General features: G+C 42.7%; 1 protein-coding gene across 2 annotated transcripts in view; it reads right to left on the bottom strand.

The window, feature by feature from the left end:
• Positions 1-23,601, bottom strand: part of LOC115115592 (reelin-like) — a 303,739-nt gene that overhangs the window by 16,124 nt on the left and 264,014 nt on the right. For both annotated transcript variants that reach the window (XM_065009916.1, XM_065009917.1), the window contains exons 39-48: positions 19,645-19,729; positions 19,305-19,487; positions 18,828-18,996; positions 17,990-18,095; positions 17,110-17,336; positions 12,805-13,028; positions 7,759-7,909; positions 5,560-5,694; positions 5,042-5,165; positions 4,423-4,672 (exon numbers count right to left, since the gene is read on the bottom strand). In XM_065009916.1, the coding sequence (XP_064865988.1) occupies positions 4,423-4,672; positions 5,042-5,165; positions 5,560-5,694; positions 7,759-7,909; positions 12,805-13,028; positions 17,110-17,336; positions 17,990-18,095; positions 18,828-18,996; positions 19,305-19,487; positions 19,645-19,729 (1,654 nt within the window). The remainder of the gene's footprint in view (positions 1-4,422; positions 4,673-5,041; positions 5,166-5,559; positions 5,695-7,758; positions 7,910-12,804; positions 13,029-17,109; positions 17,337-17,989; positions 18,096-18,827; positions 18,997-19,304; positions 19,488-19,644; positions 19,730-23,601) is intronic.

Genomic DNA, 23,601 nt, shown 5'->3' with positions numbered 1-23,601 from the left:
CACAGCCTGACAGGCTGCTCTCAATTGTGCATCTGTAAAAGATTATGAGGGTTGACAGGCCAAATTTCTTCAGCCTCCTGAGGTTGAAGAGGTGCTGTTGCGCCTTCTTCACCATACTGTCTGTTTGGGTGGACCATTTCAGTTTGTCCATGGTGTCCACCTTCTCCACTGCTGTCCCGACGATGTGGATAGGGGGGTGCTCCCTGTTTCCTGAAGTCCACGATCATCTCCCTTGTTTTGTTGACGTTGAGTGATAGGTTGTTTTCTTGACACCCTCACTTCCTCCCTTATAGGCTGTCTCATCATTGTTGGTGATCAAGTCTACTACTGTTGTGTCGTCTGAAAACTAGATGAGTACGCACCCTTGTGGGAGTACAGGAGGGGGATGAGTACGCACCCTTGTGGGAGTACAGGAGGGGGATGAGCACGCACCCTTGTGGGGCCCCAGTGTTGAGGATCAGTGGGGTGGAGATGTTGTTTCCTACCTTCACCACCTGGGGATGGCCCGTCAGGAATTCCAGGACCCAATCGCACAGGGCGGGGTTGAAACCCAGGTCTTCAAGCTTAATGATGAGTTTGGTGGGTAGTGTTATGTTGAATGCTGAGCTATAGTCAATGAACAGCATTCTTACATCCTCTTGTCCAGGTGGGATAGGGCAGTGTGCAGTGTAATGGCGATTGCATCGTCTATGGACCTATTGGGGTGGTAAGCAAATTGAAGTGGGTCTAGGATGACAGGTAAGGTGGAGGTCATATGATCCTTGACTAGCCTCTCAAAGTACTTCATGATGACAGAAGTGAGTGTTACGGGGCGATAGTCATTCTGTTCAGGTACCTTTGCCTTCTTGGGTACTGGAACAATGGTGGTCGTCTTGAAGCATGTGGATAGGGAGAGATTGAATTGTCCGTAAACACACCAGCCAGCTGGTCTGTGCATAATCTGAAAGCGTGGCTAGGGATGCCGTCTGGACCGGCAGCCTTGCGAGGGTTAACATGATTAAATGTGTTACTCAAGTCGGCCACGGATAAGGAGAGCCCACAATCCTTCGTAGCAGGCTGCTTCGGTGACACTGCATTATCCTCAAAGCGGGCAAAGAAGGTGTTTAGTTTATCTGAAAGCAAGACCGTTACTCCACTTTGTATCTATACTGACATTTCGTTTGTTTGATTGCCTTGCGGAGGGCATAACGACGCTGTTTGAATTCGGCCATATTTGCAGTCACCTTTCCATGGTTAAATGCGGTGGTTCGCGCTTTCAGTTTCGGGCAAATGCTGCCATCTATCCACGGTTTCTGGTTAGGGTAAGTTTTAACAGTCACAGTAGGTACAACTCCTATACACTTCCTTATAAACTCACTCACCGAATCAGCTTATACATCAATATTATTCTCCGAGGCTACCGAGAACATATCAAAACAATCTTGAAGAGCAGATTCCGTTGAATAGTCCTGAGCATGGGTACATCCTGTTTGAGTTTCTGCCTATAGGAAGGGAGGAGCAAAAGGTAGTCGTGGTCAGATTTGCCAAAAGGAGGGCGGGAGAGGGCCTTATATGCATAGCGTAAGTTAGAGTAGCAGTGATCCAGTGTTTTACCAGCACGAGCGCTACAGTCAATATGCTGATAGAATTTAGGTAGCCTTGTTCTCAAATTTGCTTTGTTATAATCCCCAGCTACAATAAACCCAATTTCAGGATATCCAGTTTCCAGTTTGCATAAAGTCCAGTGAAGTTCCTTGAGGGCCGTCGTGGTATTGGCTTGAGGGAGGATATACACGGCTGTGACAATACCCGATGAGAATTCCCCTTGGGAGATAGTACGGTCGGCATTTGATTGTGAGGAATTCTAGGTCAGGTGAACAAAGGGACATGAGTTCCTGTATGTTGTTACAATTACACCATGAGTTGTTAATCATGAAACATACACCCCCGCCCTTCGGCGCGACAAACAAGGAATCCAGGTGGCTGTACCAACTCCGACAGAATTTCCCAAGACAGCCATGTACTTTGAAACAGAGTAGTTACAATCCCTGATGTCTCTCTAGAAAGCAACCCTTGCCCTAATTTTGTCTACCTTGTTATCCTGAGACTGGACATTAGCGAGTAATATACTTGGAATCTGTGGGTGGTGTGCGTGCCTCCGAAGTCTGGTCAGAAGACCGCTCCGTCTACCTCTTCTCCGGCGGTTTTGTTTAGGATGAACCTATGGAATCAGTTCAAATGCCCTGTGTGGTTCGAACAAAGGTACCGCTTCGGGAAAGTTGTATTCCTGGTCGTAGTGCTGGTAAGTTGATGTCTCTCTGATTTCCTATAGTTCTTGCCGGCTGTATGTAATAACACTTAAGTTTTTCTGGGCTAACAATGTAAGAAATAATAGATAAAAAAACGAAATACTGCAAAGTTTCCTAAGGACTAGAAGCAAAGCAGCCCCCTTTGTCGGCCCCATCTTGCTATCAAAGCCTACTGGATGATAACTTGTTTTTAACTAGGACATAAGAATTTATAACTGACTTTTTCTGACATAACATAGGTACAGCAGATCCACCTTATTGTATGGGACACTTTTAAAATGTGCCTTTAGAGGCCATGCAATTCAGAACTAATCTACAAAACAAAACAAATTTAGGTCAAAAGAGTCCATATTAACAAAGGAAATGGAAAGACTAACAATACAGACAGATAGCAATAAAAAACTTTACCATAGATGCTCATATTTGAAGAAAAAGAAAAAGAAATGGAGGAACTTATTCAAGAAAGATCCTGTGTATTATATTATAAAAATAAAATCAACTGGATGGAATATGAGGAAAAATGCACCATATAATTTTTTTAATATTCGACAAAGAAATGCTAACTAAAATAATTTGCTGAAACTTGTTACAAATGATGCAGTTACCGACTATATTTTGAAAGAGGAAGTAAAGTACTTCAAGCATATGTTTTCGTCTCCTCCATCTCCACTAACCAAAGCCAATTGTATGGATTTTTTCCAATTAATAATGAAAAATTATCATCTGTACAGAAAGACTCATGTGAAGGCCAATTTACAGATGAGGAACTTCTTGATGCAATTAAAGTCATTAAGGCTGGGAAAACTCCTGGGCTGGATGGCATACCAGTGGAAGTATACCAAACTTTTTTTTGACATACTCAGGAGACCGTTATTAGCATGTTTTACCCACTCAACAAGAAGGTCTGATTTCATTATTACTGAAACAGGATCCAAATGGTAAATATAAAGATCCTGTCCATTTTAAAAATTGGAGGCCTCTTACACTTCAGTGTTGTGATGCAAAAATTCTAGCTAATTGCTAGCTAATTGCTTAGAATAGAAAAGGATAAATAGAATAGAATAAAAAAGGTATTGTCGGATATTATTCATCCTAATCAGACAGGGTTTTTACATGGACGATACATTGGAGTTAATATGAGACAAGTACTGGAAACAATAGAGCACTCTGAAGTATCGGGGAAAACAGGCCTGGTATTCATAGCTGACTTTGAAAAGACCTTTGATAAAGTATATGTATATAAATGCCTGGAATATTTCATTTTTGGAGAATCTCTTATAAAAATTGGTTAAAGTTATGTATAGTACGCCTAGGTGTAAAATAGTAAATAATGGCTACATCTCAGAAAGTTTTAGACTGTCAAGAGGAGTAAAACAAGGTTGTCCACTATCGGCATATCTATGTATTATTGCCATCGAAATGTTAGCTGTTAAAATGAGAAATCCAGGGCTTCAAGCAAAGGAGTCATTCTATGCTGATGATTCTTGTTTTCTTTAAAATCCACAATTAGAATCCCTAAATAGCCTAATTTTCTAACCTCTCTGGTTAATAATTTGCCGGTTGCCAGGAGAACACTACCTGCCCCAATGCATAGTGTCAACTGTAAAGTTTGGTGGAGGGGCAATAATGGTATGGGGATGTTTTTCATGGTTCGGGATATGCCACTTAGTTCCAGTAAAGGGACATTATTACGTTACAGCATACAATGACATTCTAGACGATTATGTGCTTCCAACTTGTGTGTCAACAGTTTGGGGATGGCCCTTTCCTGTTCCAGCATGACAATGTCCCCGTTTACAAAACTAGGTTCAGAAATGGTTTGTCGAGATGTAAAAACTTGTCTGGCCTAGACAGAGCCCTGACCTCAACCCCATTGAACACCTTTGGGATGAATTGGAAAGATAACTGCGAGCCAGGCCTAATCACCCAACATCAGTGCCCGACCTCACTAACCTAGACAGCATAGCCAGGCAACATTAATAAAAGCAAAAACAGAAATCAACAACAATCCTGAAAGCTCACATTTTTACCTACTTTTCTTATAAAACTATTCTCTGACTACCTTGACAAAATAAATGTAACATATTCTTACTTACATTGACAACCTGTCAAATATATATATTTTGTGGCTCACCGTAGCAGGAGTTTGTGACAGAGCATGAAGCTGAGAAATCAAACTGTATGAAAGCATCCTGTCCCAGGCTGATGTCTGTGGTGACAGCGTAGCGCGTGTTGGACTTTTCTATGAAAGCGAAGGCCGCCCCGTCAGAACCACACACGGGCATGCGGGTACCCCCGGGGTAGAGCAGCCAAGAACGCCCATCCATAGAGGAGAAGTCATCTTCTAAAGGACCCCAGCCACTGGCACTGCCCCCCACCACCACCTGGCAGAGTAGAGAGACATAGGTTCATGTCATATGCGTGATACTGTTATATTGATAAAGATGGACAGATTGAAGGATGGATGAATAATTGGATGAACATATATTTTTATTTATTTATATATATTTTTTCACCTTTATTTAACCAGGTACGCTAGTTGAGAACAAGTTCTCATTTACAACTGCGACCTGGCCAAGATAAAGCAAAGCAGTGCGACGAAAACAACAAAGACACAATAGAACAAAAAAGACAGTCTATATACAGTGTGTGCAACTGGCGTGAGGAGGTAAGGCAATAAATAGGCCATAGTAGCGAAGTAATTACAATTTAGCAAATTAGCACTGGAGTGATAGATAGATAAGGTGTTTCACCTGGTCAATAACCCATGGACTATAGAAGTCTCCATTCTCAGAGGGCTGCCACCAGCGTAGGCGCGTGGCGGAGGTACGGGCACGCAGAGGGATCTCCAGGGCCACGAGGCGAGCTTGGTTACTGCTGTTGAAGAAGAGGAAGTTGATTATGATTATGATGAAGGTAATGATTTATTTTATCCATTAGTAAATCATTTTTGCGTCATAAAGCATGTCAGTATAACACAAAACAACATTTACATTACAGTGATGTGTCACGCCCTTATCTTTTACACCTGTCTTTGTGATTGTCTCCACCCCCTTCCAGGTATCGCCCATCTTCCCCATTATCCCCATTGTCCCCTGTGTAGTTATACCTGTATTTTCTGTTTGTCTGTTGTCGGATGGTCTTGTTTGTCAAGCTTAACAGCGTTTGTCTTGTCAGCTCCTCTCTTTTCCCAGCCTCTCTTTTTCTCGACACGGTCTGCATCTGGGTCTTACCTTATCCTGATATGATGTACAGTGAGAGTTATGCTAACCTGTTGGAGAAGAAGAAGTCCTGCAGCAGGCCCCAGGTCAGAGCCCCGTCTACAGAGAACTGGAGCAGGACAGGCTGGGAGCGGGGGTCTGGGGAGGCCTTACCACAGCCCAGACGCAGGAAGAACTGAATAAACCTACAAAATATATACAGTTGAAGTCGGAAGTTTACATACACTTAGGTTGGAGTCATTAAAACTTGTTTTCAACCACTCCACAAATTTCTTGTTAACGAACTATAGTTTTGGCAAGTCTGTTAGGACATCTACTTTGTGCATGACACAAGTCATTTTTCCAACAATTGTTACAGACAGATTATTTCTCTTATATTTCACAGCATCACAATTCCAGTGGGTCAGAAGATTACATACACTAAGTTGACTGTGCCTTTAAACAGCTTGGAAAATTCCAGAAAATTATGTCATGGCTTTAGAAGCTTCTGATAGGCTAATTGACATCATTTGAGTCAATTGGAGGTGTACCTGTGGATGTATTTCAAGGCTTACCTTCAAACTCAGTGCCTCTTTGCTTGATATCATGGGAAAATCAAACAAAATCAGCCAAGACCTCAGAAAAACAATTGTAGACCTCCACAAGTCTAGTTCATCCTTGGGAGCAATTTCCAAACACCTGAAGGTACCACGCTCATCTATGCAAACGATAGTACGCAAGTATAAACACCATGGGACCACGCATGTCCTCTGGTCTGATGAAACAAAAATAGAACTGTTTGGCCAGTATGACCATCATTATGTTTGGAGGAATAAGGGTGAGGCTTGCAAGTCGAAGGACACCATCCCAACCATGAAGCACGGGGGTGGCAGCATCATGTTGTGGGGGTGCTTTGCTGCAGGAGGGACTGGTGCACTTCACAAAATAGATGGCATCATGAGGCAGGAAAATTATGTGGATATATTGAAGCAACATCCCAAGACATCAGTCAGGAAGTTAAAGCTTGTTCGCAAATGGGTCTTCCAAATGGACAATGACCCCAAGCATACTTTCAAAGTTGTGGCAAAATGGTTAAAGGACAACAAAGTCAAGGTATTGGAGTGGCCATCACAAAGCCCTGACCTCAATCCCAATTACACCAGCTCTGTCAGGAAGAATGGGCCAAAATTCACCCAACTTATTGTGGGATGCTTATGGAAGGCTACCGAAACATTTGACCCAAGTTAAACAATTTAAAGGCAATGCTACCAAATACTAATTGAGGGTATGTAAACTTCTGACCCACTGGGAATGTGATGAAAGAAATAAAAGCTGAAATAAATCATTATTTTTTTTTACACCTGCATTGCTTGCTGTTTGGGGTTTTAGGCTGGGTTTCTGTACAGCACTTTGAGATATCAGCTGATGTACGAAGGGCTATATAAATACATTTGATTTGATTTGATTTGATTCTCTCTGCTATTATTTCACATTCTTTCAATAAAGAATGTGACCTAACTGACCTAAGACAGGGCATTTTATACTAGGGTTAATTGTCAGGAATTGTGAAAAACTGAGTTTAAATGTACTTGGCTAAGGTGTATGTAAACTTCCGACTTCAGCTGTATATATAATTATAATGCACATTGATAAATGTGAAATGCGAAAGTCGAAAGCCATGCGTCCCCCGAAACACAACCCAACCAAGCCGCACTGCTTCTTAACACAGCGTGCATCAAACCCGGAAGCCAGTCGCACCAATGTGTTGGAGGAAACACCGTGCACCTGGTGACCTGGTTAGCGTGCACTGCGCCCGGGCCGCCACAGGAGTCGCTAGTGCGCGATGAGACAAGGATATCCCTACCGGCCAAACCCTCCCTAACCCGGACGACACTAAGCCAATTGTGCGTCGCCCAATGGACCTCCCGGTCGCGGCCGGCTGCGACAGAGCCTGGGCTCGAACCCAGAGTCTCTGTTGGCACAGCTAGCACTGCGAGATGCAGTGCCCAATATAGTGTGTCTTGAGAAAATATACTTCTTTATCTTTTCGTCTGAATTCAAATGGTTGTACTTAGCTCACACATACACATTTTACTATCAATGTGAGGAACATGCCACTTGAGAAGTGAGGAGCAGGTTTTATAATAGGGTTAAATACATTGTCACCTCAACTCACCACTTGAGGGCCTCAAAAGCACAGCTATCAGTTAAAAACCTTCAAAGAAAACAACAAAAACACACACACACACACACACACACACACACGATACCTTGCGTTGGAAAGGTCCATGTCATTGGTGACCAGCATGCGAAGGCCGTCCTCGCTGAAGAACAGGTGGTTCCCACTGGACATGATGCCACATTTCCTGCTAGGTTTCCCTCCACTCAGCAGCCTAAACCTGTCAGCATCCACCGCCCCTCCTGTACACACACACACAAGGGCAAGCAGGCATGCACACAAGCATGACAAACGCACACACAGGCATACAAATTAACATTTTTCATTGGTAGCACTGGTGCTCTCAATTTTATAGCGACCATTTTACAGTTCCTACGACTTCCACAGGATGTCACCAGTCTTTGGAATTGGGTTGAAGTTAATCATTGGTGAAACGAACAAGAGGCACATCCTGGAACAACGTTACACTGTTGATAGTTACGCAAGAGGGGAAAATGGTGCATGTTTTGTTTACTTTCTCTATCGAATACAGATTGCCCCGTCTACAATTTGATCGATTATTAACGTTTAAAAATACCTAAAGTTGTATTACAAAAGTAGTTTGAAATATTTTCGCAAAGTTTATAGGCAACTTTTGAAATGTTTTGTAGTGACGTTGTGTTTTGGAAAGCTGTTTTTTTCCGGATCAAACCTGCTTTATAAATGGACATTTTGGGTATACATGGACGGAATTAATCGAAAAAAAATGATCAATTGTGATGTTTATGGGACATATTGGAGTGCCAACAAATAAGCTTGTCAAAGGTAATGCATGTTTTATATTTTATTTCAGCGTTTTGTGTAGCGCCGGCTACGCTAATTATTTTGTTTACAACTCGTTCAGGTGGTTCAGGGGGGTGCATGCTATCAGATAATAGCTTCTCATGCTTTCGCCGAAAAGCATTTTTAAAATCTGACATGTTGGCTGGATTCACAACGAGTGTAGCTTTATTTGAGTACCCTGCATGTGTGATTTAATGAAAGTTTGAGTTTTATCGCGTTTTATTTGAATTTGGTGCTATGCATTTCCCGAGGCTATTGGCCACTTGAGACGCTAGCGTCTCCCCTATCCATAAGAGGTTTAAGGAAATAACACACATTTCTCTCAAATCTACTGATCACTTAATCTCATTATACGCAGACGATATTTTACTACATCTAGATAATGTATCTCAATCACATTGAAGATCAAATATACATTCAGCTTCATCTCAAGTTATAAAATGAATCTAACCAAATCAGCCCAACTGCCTCTCAAGAACCTGTTGGAGGATTCTATCTCTATTTATTGTATCCCAATCATTACCCGTTTTAAATATTGTGAGTAGATATATTTCCTTCTTTAGATAAAACCATTTCCAGAAACTTCAAAAGAACGCTCAAATCAATTCAATCCGACCTCAGTACTTTGCCAGTTGCTTTAACCGGAAAAATATATGTTATTAAAATTAATATATTTCCACTGCTGAATTTCTGTAGTTCAATGCTTCCAATGGCTCCCCTTTCTGGCTACTGGGATACAATTCACAGTGCGGTTAAAACATGTATATTGAAAGGTAAACAATCCCGGATAAAAATTAACACATTTACAAAAAGGGAAAGATATAGGAAGACTATCCGTACCAAACTTATAATTGCACTTTGCTCCATCCTAAATTGGCTAAGACAGGATTATTCTGCCCCCTGGTTGATTAAAGAATGAAATATGGTGTCTCCTATTGCTCTGAAAGAGGTTGTGTTCACTGATATATTCCTTAAACAATGTAAACTGTGCTTTGGTCCTATTATTGCAACAACAAAAAAATATTGTCCTATTACTGGGAATCAAAATGGCATGCCCAATGGTCCTGTGGAGTCCGTACCCGCACCGATATCATGGATAGTAATGGTTTGAGAACATTCCAATATTTGAAAGATACATACACATTACGAGGCAACACCGTCTTTCTATATTTACAATTTAGGTCAGCTATGCTGGCCTATGGAGTCTCTTGGGAAACCAAACTATCAAAACATCAAATGATGAGATTTACAGTGCCTTCATAAAGACCTTTTCCAAGTTTTGTTGTGTTACAAAGTGGGATTAAATATATATTTAATTGTCCGTTTTTGTCAATGATCTACAGAAAATACTCTGTAACGTAAAAGTGAAATAAAAATATGTATTGGTTAGGTAAGTATTCAACCCCTGAGTCAATACATGTTAGAATCACCTTTAGCAGCAGTTACAATCTGGGTAAGTCTCTAAGAGTTTTCCACACCTGGATTGTACATCATTTTCCCAGTATACTTTTCAAAATTCTTCAAGCTCTGTCAAATTGGTTGTTGATCATTGCAATACAACCATTTTCAGGTTTTCCATAGATTTTCAAGCCGGTTTAAGTCAAAACTGTTACTTGGCCACTCAGGAACATTCACTGTCTTCTTGGTAAGCAACTCCAGTTATCGTCCTGCTAAAAGGTGAAGTCATCTCCCAGTGTCTGGTGGAAGGCACACTGAACCAGGTTTTCCTCTAGGATTTTCCCAGTGCTTAGCGCAATTCTGTTTCTTTTTTCTTCTGAAAAACTCCCCTGTCTTCAATGATTACAAGCATACCCACAACATGATGCAGCCACCACTATGCTTGGAAATATGGAGAGTGGTACTCAGTAATTTGGATTTACCTCAAAGACAACACTTTGTATTCAGGACAAAATTTTAATTGTTTTGCCACATTTTTTGCAGTATTACTTTAGTGACTTGTTGCAAACAGGATGCATGTTTTGGAATAGATTTTTATTTTATACAGGCTTCCTTATTTTCACTCTGTCAGGTTATTATTGTGGAGTAACTACAATGTTGTTGAGCCATCTGTTTTCTCCTATCACAGGTATCCTGATAGCCATGATTGGCTGAAATAATGAGTGGGCTGGACATACCGAGAGATGAGTTTGAATTGGTCTACCATAAAGCACGCATCTGTCAGTTGGAGCTGGCCAGTAATGTTTAGGTAATAGCGTCGAACACGTCTTTAAAATATATATAGGGTAGTAAAACTGCATAAACCTAATGTCAAGTTAAAGTGTATCATTAGCTAGCTAACATTAGCTGGCTGGCTCGGTAGCTAACGTTATGTGCATGCTCTCCGTTTTCTGGAGGAGCGAGTTTTGAAATCAGTGGAATTGGAGTATGATGGCTAAAGAGAAGGAGAAAACACCAGTCTGGATAACATCGTCAAACTAAGGCAACCAAGCATGGCATCAGATAGGAGACAAAGTGGTTTAAATTCAAATGTACTGTTAGCTAGCTAACATTAGCTGGCTGGGTCGCTATGTAATGTTATGTGTATGATCTTATTCTTTGTATCTCAGACACATTTGTTTGACTAGTTATAGCTATAGAACCTGGTGGTTAGCTACCTGCAGATTCATGCAGGGCAGCAACGTCATGAGTTGTGATTATGGTCCATTGTTTAGCTAGCTAGCTGCATGTCTTAACCAGTTCTGCTAGGGGGAGTAAAATGGTCAGAGTGGGGTATTCTCTCATTATGTTTCTGGAAGTAGCTAGCCAATATTAGCCAGTTAGTTGGGTGCTTGACTGTAGTTGAGGTCAGAGCTTTCGGAACAGTCCTACTTATTGGCCAGAGAGTCCATTGTGCGCTCTGAACGTGAAACCACAGAGCGATAGGGCAAGTAATGTTCAGTGAGCTGTTCTCTCTCTCTTAGATATCTGGAAGTAGCTGGCATGTTAGTACAGAATGGTTGGATCAACCCTTAAAGTGATGGATGGGGCTACGGCTTAAGAGGGTGTGAACAATGCTGAACGGGTGTAGACAAAGAAGGGCTCTCCAATAGTAGTACCAAAACATTGAAAGACGGTTTTCTCAAAAGTGAGTTTACAAGTTCATCAACTTTCAAAGCAGAATTACTTTCCCATTGTAGCCACATGTGCAAGATCAGGTACGCTTGTCGTCTCAATTAAATAGAGTAGGCTATAGCCTGCATGGGCAGGGGAAGCACAGGGCGGTTATTATTCCAAGGAAATGTACATCCTAAATATTATCAGGCTGTAGTTTACTACATTTCCTATAAATAAATATTCATCACCCATATTTGTCTCCATCTGAAAATCGTCCCACTCCTAAAAAGAAGGCTATAAAATGTAGGTCAGGTGAAAGTGCAAGCCTCTCCAACTCTTCTCGCTACAAACTACCTTAGTTGTTGATATATCCCAGTAATACGATAGATTAATATATTGGTCTACATGAGAACCTCTGGTAATTTAAACTAGTTCTTAGGGTATTTTTGAGCACTTTGATATTGCCTACAGGGCCCAAAATTGCTGGGACCTGGCTGGCAAGTGAGCTGCGTCACATGCAAAAATGCAGGACTGCGCGGGTTTGGAACCAGTTCTTGCAAGTGGGAATCCAGTGCGGTATGAAAAGCTGCATGTGTGGGTGGGAGTGGGATGAAGAAGTCCCACAGAATGAGGTAACATGACTGAACTGTGCAAGCAGTTTATTAATGTAAAATGTGGTCCCAGATACAAATGTTGAGCAGGTAATATGGGTCAGATCCTTTGACCCGGTGGGGTTAAAAACAAGCCGTTTTCGCTGCAGTAATGGTGTAACCATGACGCTAATGAATCTGTGCCTGATTGTTTCTCTAGGGCACTTAGAAACAATGGTACAGTGAACCCTTATCATTATAACAATTATTATGTGCTGCCAAAATAAAACTCCTGGTCGCACAACAACGTATTTCGTCACACTTAGGAGCCCTTTCTACCATAAGTGTATTAATCACATCCATCCAGTTCTCAAAATATAATCTGATCAATATCAGTATTGATGGCTAAACACAATATCTGAACACTGTGTTTGAACAACACATATACAGTGACTGTCTACTAGTCTCACTCTCTCTCTCACACACACACACACACACACACACACACACCCTCTGCTTTTATGTGGAAATCTGTGTTTTCTTGCACATTCAAGGAAATGTATATTCCACCAGCAAGGTTAGGTTAATTGTAAGTGTTAAGATCAGGCAGGGTTAATGAAGCCTTTATCCGAACCCATACACTATCTTCCAGTTCTATACCCACTGCCTACCTTCAAAGTCTTCCTTGAGGAAGTCAGGGTTGGATGTGTCGGGTTGGGAGCAGTCTGGTCCTGAGTATCCCGAGTCACACACACAGTGGGTACCCCTCACACATGACCCGTGTCCGTTACACATGTCCTGGCACTGGGGGCCAATGTACACACTGTCCAAAGCCCAGGTAGGGGGGGATGAACCGCTGGAGTAGAAGCCCTGGTACCAACGGAACCGGATGGATCTGAGAGGAGAGAGAAGAAAAAGAAGATGAAGAAGAAGAGAGAGATGGAGAGAAAGGGATCTATACACTGAGTATACAAAACATTAGGAACACCTGCTCTTTCCAGACAAACCAGGTGAAAGCTATAATCCCTTATTGATGTCACTAATTAAATCCACTTCAATCAGTGTGGATGAAGGGGAGGAGACGGGTTTAAAAAAAAGTTTAAGTCTTGAGCAAATTGAGACATGGATTGTGTATCTCTGCCAATCAGAGACTGAATGGGAAAGACCAAATATTTAAGTGCCCTTGAACAGGGTATGGTAGCAGGTGCCAGGTTCACCGGTTTGAGAGTGTCAGGAACTGCAACGCTGCCAGGTTTTTCCCACTCAACAGTTTCCTGTGTGTATCAAGAATGGTCCACCACCCAAAGGACATACAGCCAACTTGACACAAATGTGAGAAGCATTGGAGTCAACATGGGCCAGCATCCCTGTGGAATGCTTTTGACAAATAATGGCTGTTCAACTTAATATTAGGAATGTGTTTCTCATGTTTGGTACACTCAGTGAATATATATTTATATATACATACACAGTAGTGGCCAAAAGTCTGACAAAGTCTGCTGCCTCAGTTTGTATGATGACAATTTGCATATACTCCAGAATGTTATGAAGAGTGATCAGATGAATTGCAATTAATTGCAAAGTCCCTCTTTGCCATGCAAATGAACTGAATCCCCAAAAAACATTTCTCCTACATTTCAGCCTGTCAGAAAAGGACCAGCTGACATCATGTCAGTGATTCTCTCGTTAACACAGGTGTGAGTGTTGACGAGGACAAGGCTGGAGATCACTCTGTCATGCTGATTGAGTTTGAATAACAGACTGGAAGCTTCAAAACAGGGTGGTGCTTGGAATCATTGTTCTTCCTCTGTCAGCCATGGTTACCTACAAGGAAACACGTGCCGTCATCATTGCTTTGCACAAAAATGCTTCACAGGCAAGGATATTACTGCCAGTAAGATTGTACCTAAATCAACCAATTATCGGATCATCAAGAACTTCAAGGAGAGCGGTTCAATTGTTGTGAAGAACACTTCAGGGTGCCCAAAAAAGTCCAGCAAGCGCCAGGACCATCTCCTAAAGTTGATTCAGCTGCGGGATCAGTAGAGAGCTTGCTCAGGAATGGCAGCAGGCAGGTGTGAGTGCATCTGCACGCACAGTGAGGCAAAGACTTTTGGAGGATGGCCTGGTGTCAAGATGGGCATGAAAGAAGCCACTTCTCTCCAGGAAAAACATCAGGGACAGACTGATATTATGCAAAAGGTACAGGGATTGGACTGCTGAGGACTGGGGTAAAGTCATTTTCTCTGATGAATCCCCTTTCCGATTGTTTGGGGCATCCGGAAAAAAAGCTTGTCCGGAGAAGACAAGGTGAGCGCTACCATCAGTCCTGTGTCATGCCAACAGTAAAGCACCCTGAGACCATTCATGTGTGGGGTTGCCTGTCAGCCAAGGGAGTGGGCTCACTCACAATTTTGCCTAAGAACACACAGCCATGAATAAAGAATGGTACCAACACACATCCTCCGAGAGCAACTTCTCCCAACCATCCCGGAACAGTTTGGTGACAAACATAGCCTTTTCCAGCATGATGGAGCACCTTGCCATAAGGCAAAAGTGATAACTAAGTGGCTCGGGGAACAAAACATAGATATTTTGGGTCCATGGCCAGGAAACTCCCCAGACCTTAATCCCATTGAGAACTTGTGGTCAATCCTCAAGAGGCTGGTGGACAAACAAAAACCCACAAATTCTGACAAACTCCAAGCATTGATTATGCAAGAATGGGCTGCCATCAGTCAGGATGTGTCCCTGAAGTTAATTGACAGCATGGCAGGGCAGATTGCAGAGGTCTTGAAAAAGAAGGGTCAACACTGCACATATGACTCTGTGCATCAACTTCATGTAATTGTCAATAAAAACCTTTGACACTTATGAAATGCTTGTAATTATACTTCAGTATTCCATAGTAACAACTGACAAAAATATCTAAAGACACTGAATCTGAGACTGAACACCTCCCTCTGCAACTGGATCCTGGACTTCCTGACGGGCCGCCCCCAGGTGGTGAGGGTAGGTAGCCACACATCTGCCACACTGATCCACAACTCTGGAGCTCCCAAAGGGGGTGCGTGCTCAGTCCCCTCCTATACTCCCTGTTCACCCACGACTGTATGGCCAGGCACGACACCATCAGTATATTTGCAGACGACACAACAGTGGCAGGCCTGATCACCGACAACAACGAGACAGCCTATAGGGAGGAGGTCAGAGACCTGGCCAGGTGGTGCCAGAATAACAACCTATCCCTCAAAGTAACCAAGACAAAGGAGATGATTGTGGACTACAGGAAAAGAAGGACCGAGCACGCTCCCATTCTCATCGACGGGGCTGTAGTGGAGCAGGTTGAGAGCTTCAAGTTCCTTGCTGTCCATATCAAGAACAAACTAGAATGGTCCAAACACACCAAGACAGTCGTGAAGAGGGCACGACAAGGCCTATTCCCCCTCAGGAAAGTAAAAAGATTTGGCATGGGTCCTGAGATCCTCAAAAGGTTCTACAGCTGCAACATCGAGAGCATCCTGACCAGTTGCATCACTGCCTGGTATATGCTCAGCCTCCGACCGCAAGGCACTTCAGAGGGTAGTGCGTCCGGCCCAGTACATCACTGGGGCAAAGCTTCCTGCTATCCAGGACCTCTACACCAGGCAGTGTCAGAGGAAGGCCCTAAAAATTGTCAAAGATCCCAGCCACCCCAGGCATAGACTGTTCGGACAAAAAGGCTTCTCAACAGTTTTTACCCTCAAGCCATAAGACTCCTGAACAGGTAACCAAATGGTTACCCAGACTATTTGCATATTGTGCCCCCCCAACCCCTCTTTTACGCTGCTGCTACTCTCTGTTTATCATATATGCATAGTCACTTTAACTATACATTCATGTACATACTACCTCAATAAGCCTGATTTACCGGTGTCTGTTTTTAGCCTTGCTACTCTTATTTTCAAATGTCTTTTTACTGTTGTTTTATTTCTTTACTTATCTACACACACACACCTTTTTTTTCCGCACTATTGGTTAGAGCCTGTAAGTTGTATTCGGCGCACATGACAAATAAACTTTGATTTGATTTGAAGCAGCAAACTTTGTGGAAATTAATATTTGTGTCATTCTCAAAACTTTTGGCCACGACCGTATATACATTTGAAGTCTGATGTTTACATACACCTTAGCCAAATACATTTAAACTCAGTTTTTCACAATTCCTGAAATTCCCTGTCTTAGGTCAGTTAGGATCACCACTTCATTTAAAGAATATGAAATGTCAGAATAATAGCAGAGAGAATAATTTATTTCAGCTTTTATTTCTTTTATCACATTCCCTAGAAGTTAACATACACTCAATTAGTATTTGGTAGCATTGCCTTTAAATTGTTTAACTTGGGTCAAACATTTTGGGTAGCCTTCCACAAGCTTCCCACAATTTTGGCCCATTCCTCCTGACAGAGCTGATATAACTGAATCAGGTTTGTAGGCCTCCTTGCTCGCACATTAAGTTGACCAGTCCATCCTGCGGCAAAGCACCCCCAGAACATGATGCTGCCACCCCCGTGCTTCACGGTTGGGATGGTTTTCTACAGCTTGCAAGCCTCCCCCTTTTTTCTCCAAACATAACGATGGTCATTACGGCCAAACAGTTCTATTTTTGTTTCATCAGACCAGAGGACATTTCTCCAAATAGTACGATCTTTGTCCCCCATCTGCAGTTGCAAACTGTATTCTGGCTTTTTTATGGAGGTTTTGGAGCAGTGGCTTCTTCCTTGCTGAGCGGCCTTTAGTATTCAATTAGTATTTGGTAGCATTGCCTTTAAATTGGTTAACTTAGACCAAAAGTTTCGGGTAGCTTTCCGCAAGCTTCTCACAATAAGTTGGGAGAATTTTGGCCCATTCCTATATCTTAACTGGCCATTTGAGAAGTTTCAAATGGATGGTTTTCATATTAGTTAGGCTCTCTTCAATGTCCTGTAGTCTCTCACCCGCAGAGTCTGAGTTTTCCAAAGTGGATGATCTCCCTCCTCCAGCCCTGTGTTGTCCCGGGGTAGTAGACGCTGGCGGGGTGCAGCTCTGTGGAGCATAGGGATGAGGGCTGGGGGCCCCCCGAACACAGGGGAACCAGGAGATGCCATGTAGCCCCAAAGTCCCTGGAGAACTCCAGTCTCACTGGGTTAGAGGAGGAAGAATCTGCCGTACAGCCTACGTTGATCTGAGAACAAATTAATAAATTATTATTACTATGTAATTGTCATTATCATTATAAAGATCACATCTGAAACACAACACAGGAAATATAAACAGGAAAAATGTTTAAATTATAAACATAATATCAATCAAATTCTTAGTTGTTATATTATAAAGTATTACTAGTATAATTATGAACATTATGCAGTAATATATTAATGTTCTTGCTTCAGCAGGATTACTGTAGTTATTTGATATACTACTCACTTATTAGTATTAGTGTGTTTGCATCAACAAGACCACTCTAGATATTCAATATACTTCTGTTTATGTTTTCTATTTCATATAATTATATTGTGATGAATTATTATAAAATAATTATGATCCTTAAACAGCCCACATTCATATGTATCAAAGAGAATAGTAATTATAATAACGTCATATAAATCAGTCATTGTCTTTATGAAAACCCTTTGGCACCTCCACTTTTAAATTAGGATACATTTTCTCATTCTTTATCCTCTTATCTTTTCCGTCAGTATTTCTCTGTCCAACTCAATTTCTCTGTCTCTGTTCCGCTTTCCTCTTTCCCCATTCCTCTCCTCTTATACTTCACTGATTTTCTTTCCTACACTGTTTTCCCAACCAATCAGTCTGTTCTCTCTCTTCTCTTCATACCTCAAACTGTATGATGGTGTTTTCATTGACATCAATGTCTCTGGTGGTTATGGAATGTTCTCCCAACTCACTGGAGACAAACACCATGGCAGACTCATCATCCTCCCTGTACACGCACATACATTAGACAAAGTCTGTTATCTTACAGTCCTTTACAGTAGGATTGGGATCAAGTCCAACTCAATTTAATCAATTCAGGAATTAAACAGAAATGTTACGTTAAAGGAGACAATGCAGCCGTTTCAAAAACAAAATATCAATATCAAAAACATATTGGGTAACAATTAAGTAACTTACCGTGATTGATTTAAATTAAAATGGACAAAAATGTACAAAAATAGCTTCTTAGCAAAGACACATTTCTGAAGTAAGAATTTTGCTAGTACTGTCTGGGAGTCATCCGAGTGGGGAGGAGAAAACTGAAAATTAGCTGTTATTGGCAGAGAGGTTTGGAAGTGTCTTTCTGATTTACTGCCTGGTGATGTCAGGCCAAAACTCCATCCCACCAAAACAGGCTCAAATTTCAGTCTGTCTTTTCAAGCAGATCTTATACTAAATGGCCATTATCATAATTTTCACAATTTCAAAGTATTATTCCAACCTCATAGTGTGGAAATACATATAAAACACAGGTAAATCACATTTTTTGACTGCACTGGGCCTTTATGAATATGTCAACTAAATTGGTAGTTAACTTCCTGAATTTACTGTATTGTGGCATAGAAGCACATATGTTGAATTGACATCTTAGAGGCACACAGAGATGAAGGATTGTAGGTACAAGGTTCAGTGTGTTCACAGTGCACTAAAGGGTTGTACAACCAGTAGATCTACTCACAGGCCACTCTTCTGGTAGGGGCAGTAGAGTCCAGTGTTGCCTCCTGGGTAGAAGAGCCAGTTGTAATCCTGGGGTCCGCCCTCGAAGCTGTCAGAGACTACAGGAGGGTTGTTGAGCGAGCTGCCATCGATGATCAGGTCATCAATCACCCACACCTCCTCCTTTTTACCTGTAGGACAGAACACATATAGCCAGTCAGACATACAATGTGTCTTCATACAGTATGTCATTATTTTGAGATGTGTGTATACTGTAAGTATGAGTGTATTTGAACTTTGTCTTTGGCTGTGATTCAATTCGCTACTCTTCACACAAAAATGTACACTCTCATTGCATTAAAAGCATTGGATTGGATGAAGTTTCCACCATTTCCTTACACCAGTCCATTCCTTTAAATCCATGAAGTGGAGTGTACAAGCACACACTTCTTGTGTAGATAAACGGACCATAGACTCACTGTGTGTGTTCACTACTCACCGCTGTTGTAGGGCTGCCAGAGCCTGAAGCGGGTAGCGTTGGTCTGGGCACTGGTGGGCAGAGGAAGGTGGATGAACAGCGTGTCGGTGGAAGTAGGGAAGTAAAACTCATCTAACAACAGCCAACTGATCCCCCCGTTCACAGAGTACTGTAGTAGCACCGAGTGGGAGCGCTCTGGGACACCTGGGAACAGGACACAGAGTTAACGCAACCCACACACAGTTAACAGTATAACATATCTACAAAACACTGACACAAAGTAAAGATTAAAAGTAGTTTTGCAGACATAAATGGTAAGCAGATATAGCCAGAATGTACTGTATGTGAAAAAGAGACCTACCCTTAGTGATGAACTTGAAGGAGAACTGGATGTAGAGAGTGCTGGTGCAGTCCATGTCCCTAGACATCAACATACGCAGACCTTCCTACAAATCAAGCAAAACGGAAAGAGAAATCAAGATAATAAATTCAGCAAAAAAAGAAACGTCCCTTTTTCAGGACCCTGTCATTCAAAGATAATTCGTAAAAATCAAAATAACTTCACAGACCGTTATTGTAAAGGGTTTAAACACTGTTTCCCATGATTGTTCAATGAACCATAAACAATTAATGAATATGCACCTGTGGAACGGTCATTAAGACACGAACAGCTTACAGACGGTAGGCAATTAAGGTCACAGTTATGAAAACTTAGGAACCTAAAGAGACCTTTCTACTGACTCTGAAAAACACCAAAAGAAAGATGCCCAGGTTCACTGCTCATCTGCGTGAACGTGCCTTTGGCATGCTGCAAGGAGGCATGATGACAGCAGATATGGCCAGGGCAATAAATTGCAATGTCCGAACTGTGAGACACCTAAGACAGCGCTACAGGGAGACAGGACGGACAGCTGATCGTCCTCACAGTGGCAGACCACGTGTTACAACACCTGCACAGGATCGGTACATCCGAACATCACACATGCGGGACAGGTATAGGATGGCAACAACAACTGCCCGAGGTATACCAGGAACGCACAATCCCTCCATCAGTGCTCAGGCTGTCTGCAATAGGCTGAGAGAAGATGGACTGAGGGCTTGTAGGTCTGTTGTAAGGCAGGTCCTCAACAGACATCACCAGCAACAACGTCGCCTGTGAGCACAAACCCGCCGTCGCTGGATCAGACAGGACTGGCCAAAAGTGCTCTTCACTGACGAGTCACGTTTTTTTCCAGGCGTGATGTTAATCGTTGAAGGAATGAGCGTTACACTGAGGCATGTACTCTAGAGCGGATTGAGTTGGAGGTGGAGGGTCCGTCATGGTCTGAGGCAGTGTATCACAGCATCACAGCATCAGGATGCCTGGTCATTCTTTAAAAGTAACTTCCTCACCATCTTAGATAAGCATGCTCCGTTCAAAAAATGCAGAACTAAGAACAAATATAGCCCCTGGTTCACTCCAGACCTGACTGCCCTCGACCAGCACAAAAACATCCTGTGGCGGACTGCAATAGCATCGAATAGAGTCCGCGATATGCAACTGTTCAGGGAAGTCAGGAACCAATACACGCAGTCAGTCAGGAAAGCAAAGACCAGCTTTTTCAAGCAGAAATTTGCATCCTAATAACTCCAAAAAGTTCTGTGACAGTGTAAAGTTCATGGAGAACAAGAGCACCTCCTCCCAGCTGCCCACTGCACTGAGGCTAGGTAACACGGTCACCACCGATACATCCATGATAATCGAAAACTTCAACAAGCATTTCTCAACGGCTCGCCATGCCTTCATCCTGGCTACTCCAACCTCGGCCAACAGCTCCACCCCCCCACCGCAGCTACTCGCCCAAGCCTCCCCAACTTCTCTTTTACCCAAATCCAGATAGCAGATGTTCTGAAAGAGTTGCAAAACCTGGACCTGTACAAATCAACTGGGCATGACAATCTGGACCCTCTATTTCTGAAACTATCCGCCGCCATTGTCGCATTCCCTATTACCAGCCTGTTCAACCTCTCTTTCATATCGTCTGAGATCCCCAAGGACTGGAAAGCTGCCGCGGTCTTCCAAGGGGGAGACACCCTGGACCCAAACTGTTACAGACCTATATCCATGCTGCCCTGCCTATCTAAGGTCTTCGAAAGCCAAGTCAACAAACAGATCACTGACCATCCCGAATCCCACCGTACCTTCTCCGCTGTGCAATCTGGTTTCCGAGCCGGTCACGGGTGAACCTCAGCCACGCTCAAGGTACTAAACAATATCACAACCGCCATAGATAAATGACAGTACTGTGCAGCCGTCTTCATCGACCTGGCCAAGGCTTTCGACTCTATTCTTATCGGCAGACTCAGTAGACTTAGCCAACTACTTTGCAGACAGAGATCAGTGTGTCAAATCGGAGGGCATGTTGTCCGGTCCTCTGGCAGTCTCTATGGGGGTGCCACAGGGTTCAATTCTCGGGCCGACTCTTTTCTCTGTATATGATGTTGCTCTTGCTGCGGGCGATTCCCTGATCCACCTCTATGCAGACAACACCATTCTGTATACTTCTGGCCCTTCCTTGGACACTGTGCTATTTAACCTCCAAACGAGCTTCAATGCCATACAACACTCCTTCCGTGGCCTCCAACTGCTCTTAAACGCAAGTAAAACTAAATGCATGCTATTCAACCGTTTGCTGCATGCACCCGCACGCCCGACTAGCATCACCACCCTGGATGGTTCCGACCTAGAATATGTGGACATCTATAAGAACCTTGGTGTCTGGCTAGACTGTAAACTCTCCTTCCAGACTCATATCAAACATCTCCAATCCAAAATCAAATCTAGAATCGGCTTTCTATTTCGCAACAAGCCTCCTTCACTCAGGCCTCCAAACTTACCCTAGTAAAACTGACTATCCTACCGATCCTCGAATTCGGCGATGTCATCTACAAAATAGCTTCCAATACTCTACTCAGCAAACTGGATGCAGTTTATCACAGTGCCATCCGTTTTGTTACTAAAGCACCTTATACCACCCACCACTGCGACCTGCATGCTCTCGTCGGCTGGCCCTCGCTACATATTCGTCGCCAGACCCACTGGCTCCAGGTCATCAACAAGTCCATGCTAGGTAAAGCTCCGCCTTATCTCAGTTCAATGGTCACGATGGCAACACCCACCCGTAGCACACGCTCCAGCAGGTGTATCTCACTGATCATCCCTAAAGCCAACACCTCATTTGGCTCTGCTGTCTGTGACTGGAACGAATTGCAAAAATAGTTGAAGTTGGAGACTTTTATCTCCCTCACCAACTTTAAACATCTGCTATCTGAGCAGCTAACCGATCGCTGCAGCTGGACATAATCCATCGGTAAATAGCCCACCCAATTTACCTACCTCATCCCCATACTGTTTTTATTTATTTACTTTTCTGCTCTTTGGCACACCAGTATCTCTACCTGCACATGACCATCTGATCATTTATCACTCCAGTGTTAATCTGCTAAATTGTAATTATTCGCCTACCTCCTCATGCCTTTTGCACACAATGTATATAGACTCTTTTTTTATTTTTCCTTTTTTTCCCATTGTGTTATTGACTTGTTTATTGTTTACTCCATGTGTAACTCTGTGTTGTTGTCTGTTCACACTGCTATGCTTTATCTTGGCCAGGTCTCAGTTGTAAATGAGAACTTGTTCTCAACTAGCCTACCTGGTTAAATAAAGGTGAAATAAAAAAATTAAACAAGACATCCTCCTCCCTCATGTGGTACCCTTCCTGCAGGCTTATCCTGACATGACAATGCCACTAGCCATTACTGCTCGTTCTGTGAGTGATTTCCTGCAAGACAGGAATGTCAGTGTTCTGTCATGGCAAGCGAGGAGCCCGGATCTCAATCCCATTGAGCACGTCTGGAACCTGTTGGATCGGAGGGTGATGGCTAGGGCCATTCCCCCCAGAATTGTCCGGGGAATTGCAGGTGCCTTGGTGGAATAGTGAGGTAACATCTCACAGCAAGATCTGGCAAATCTGGTGCAGTCCATGAGGAGGAGATGCACTGCAGTACTTAATGCAGCTGGTGGCCACACCAGATACTGACTGTTACTTTTGATTTTGAAATCCCCTTTGCTCAGGGACACATTATTCCATTTCTGTCAGTCACATGTCTGTGGAACTTGTTCAGTTTATGTCTCAGTTGTTAAATCTTGTTATGTTCATACAAACATTTACACATGTTAAGTTTGCTGAAAATAAATGCAGTTGACAGTGAGAGGATGTTTCTTTTATTTCTGAGTTTATAATCAATGATAAAGTACACTTACTAAGTCTTCTAGGCA

Source organism: Oncorhynchus nerka, linkage group LG25 (genome assembly GCF_034236695.1).
Source record: "Oncorhynchus nerka isolate Pitt River linkage group LG25, Oner_Uvic_2.0, whole genome shotgun sequence".
Taxonomy (NCBI): domain Eukaryota; kingdom Metazoa; phylum Chordata; class Actinopteri; order Salmoniformes; family Salmonidae; genus Oncorhynchus; species Oncorhynchus nerka.
Note: the sequence above shows the minus strand (reverse complement) of the source record. Positions and strands in the feature narration are given on the sequence as shown.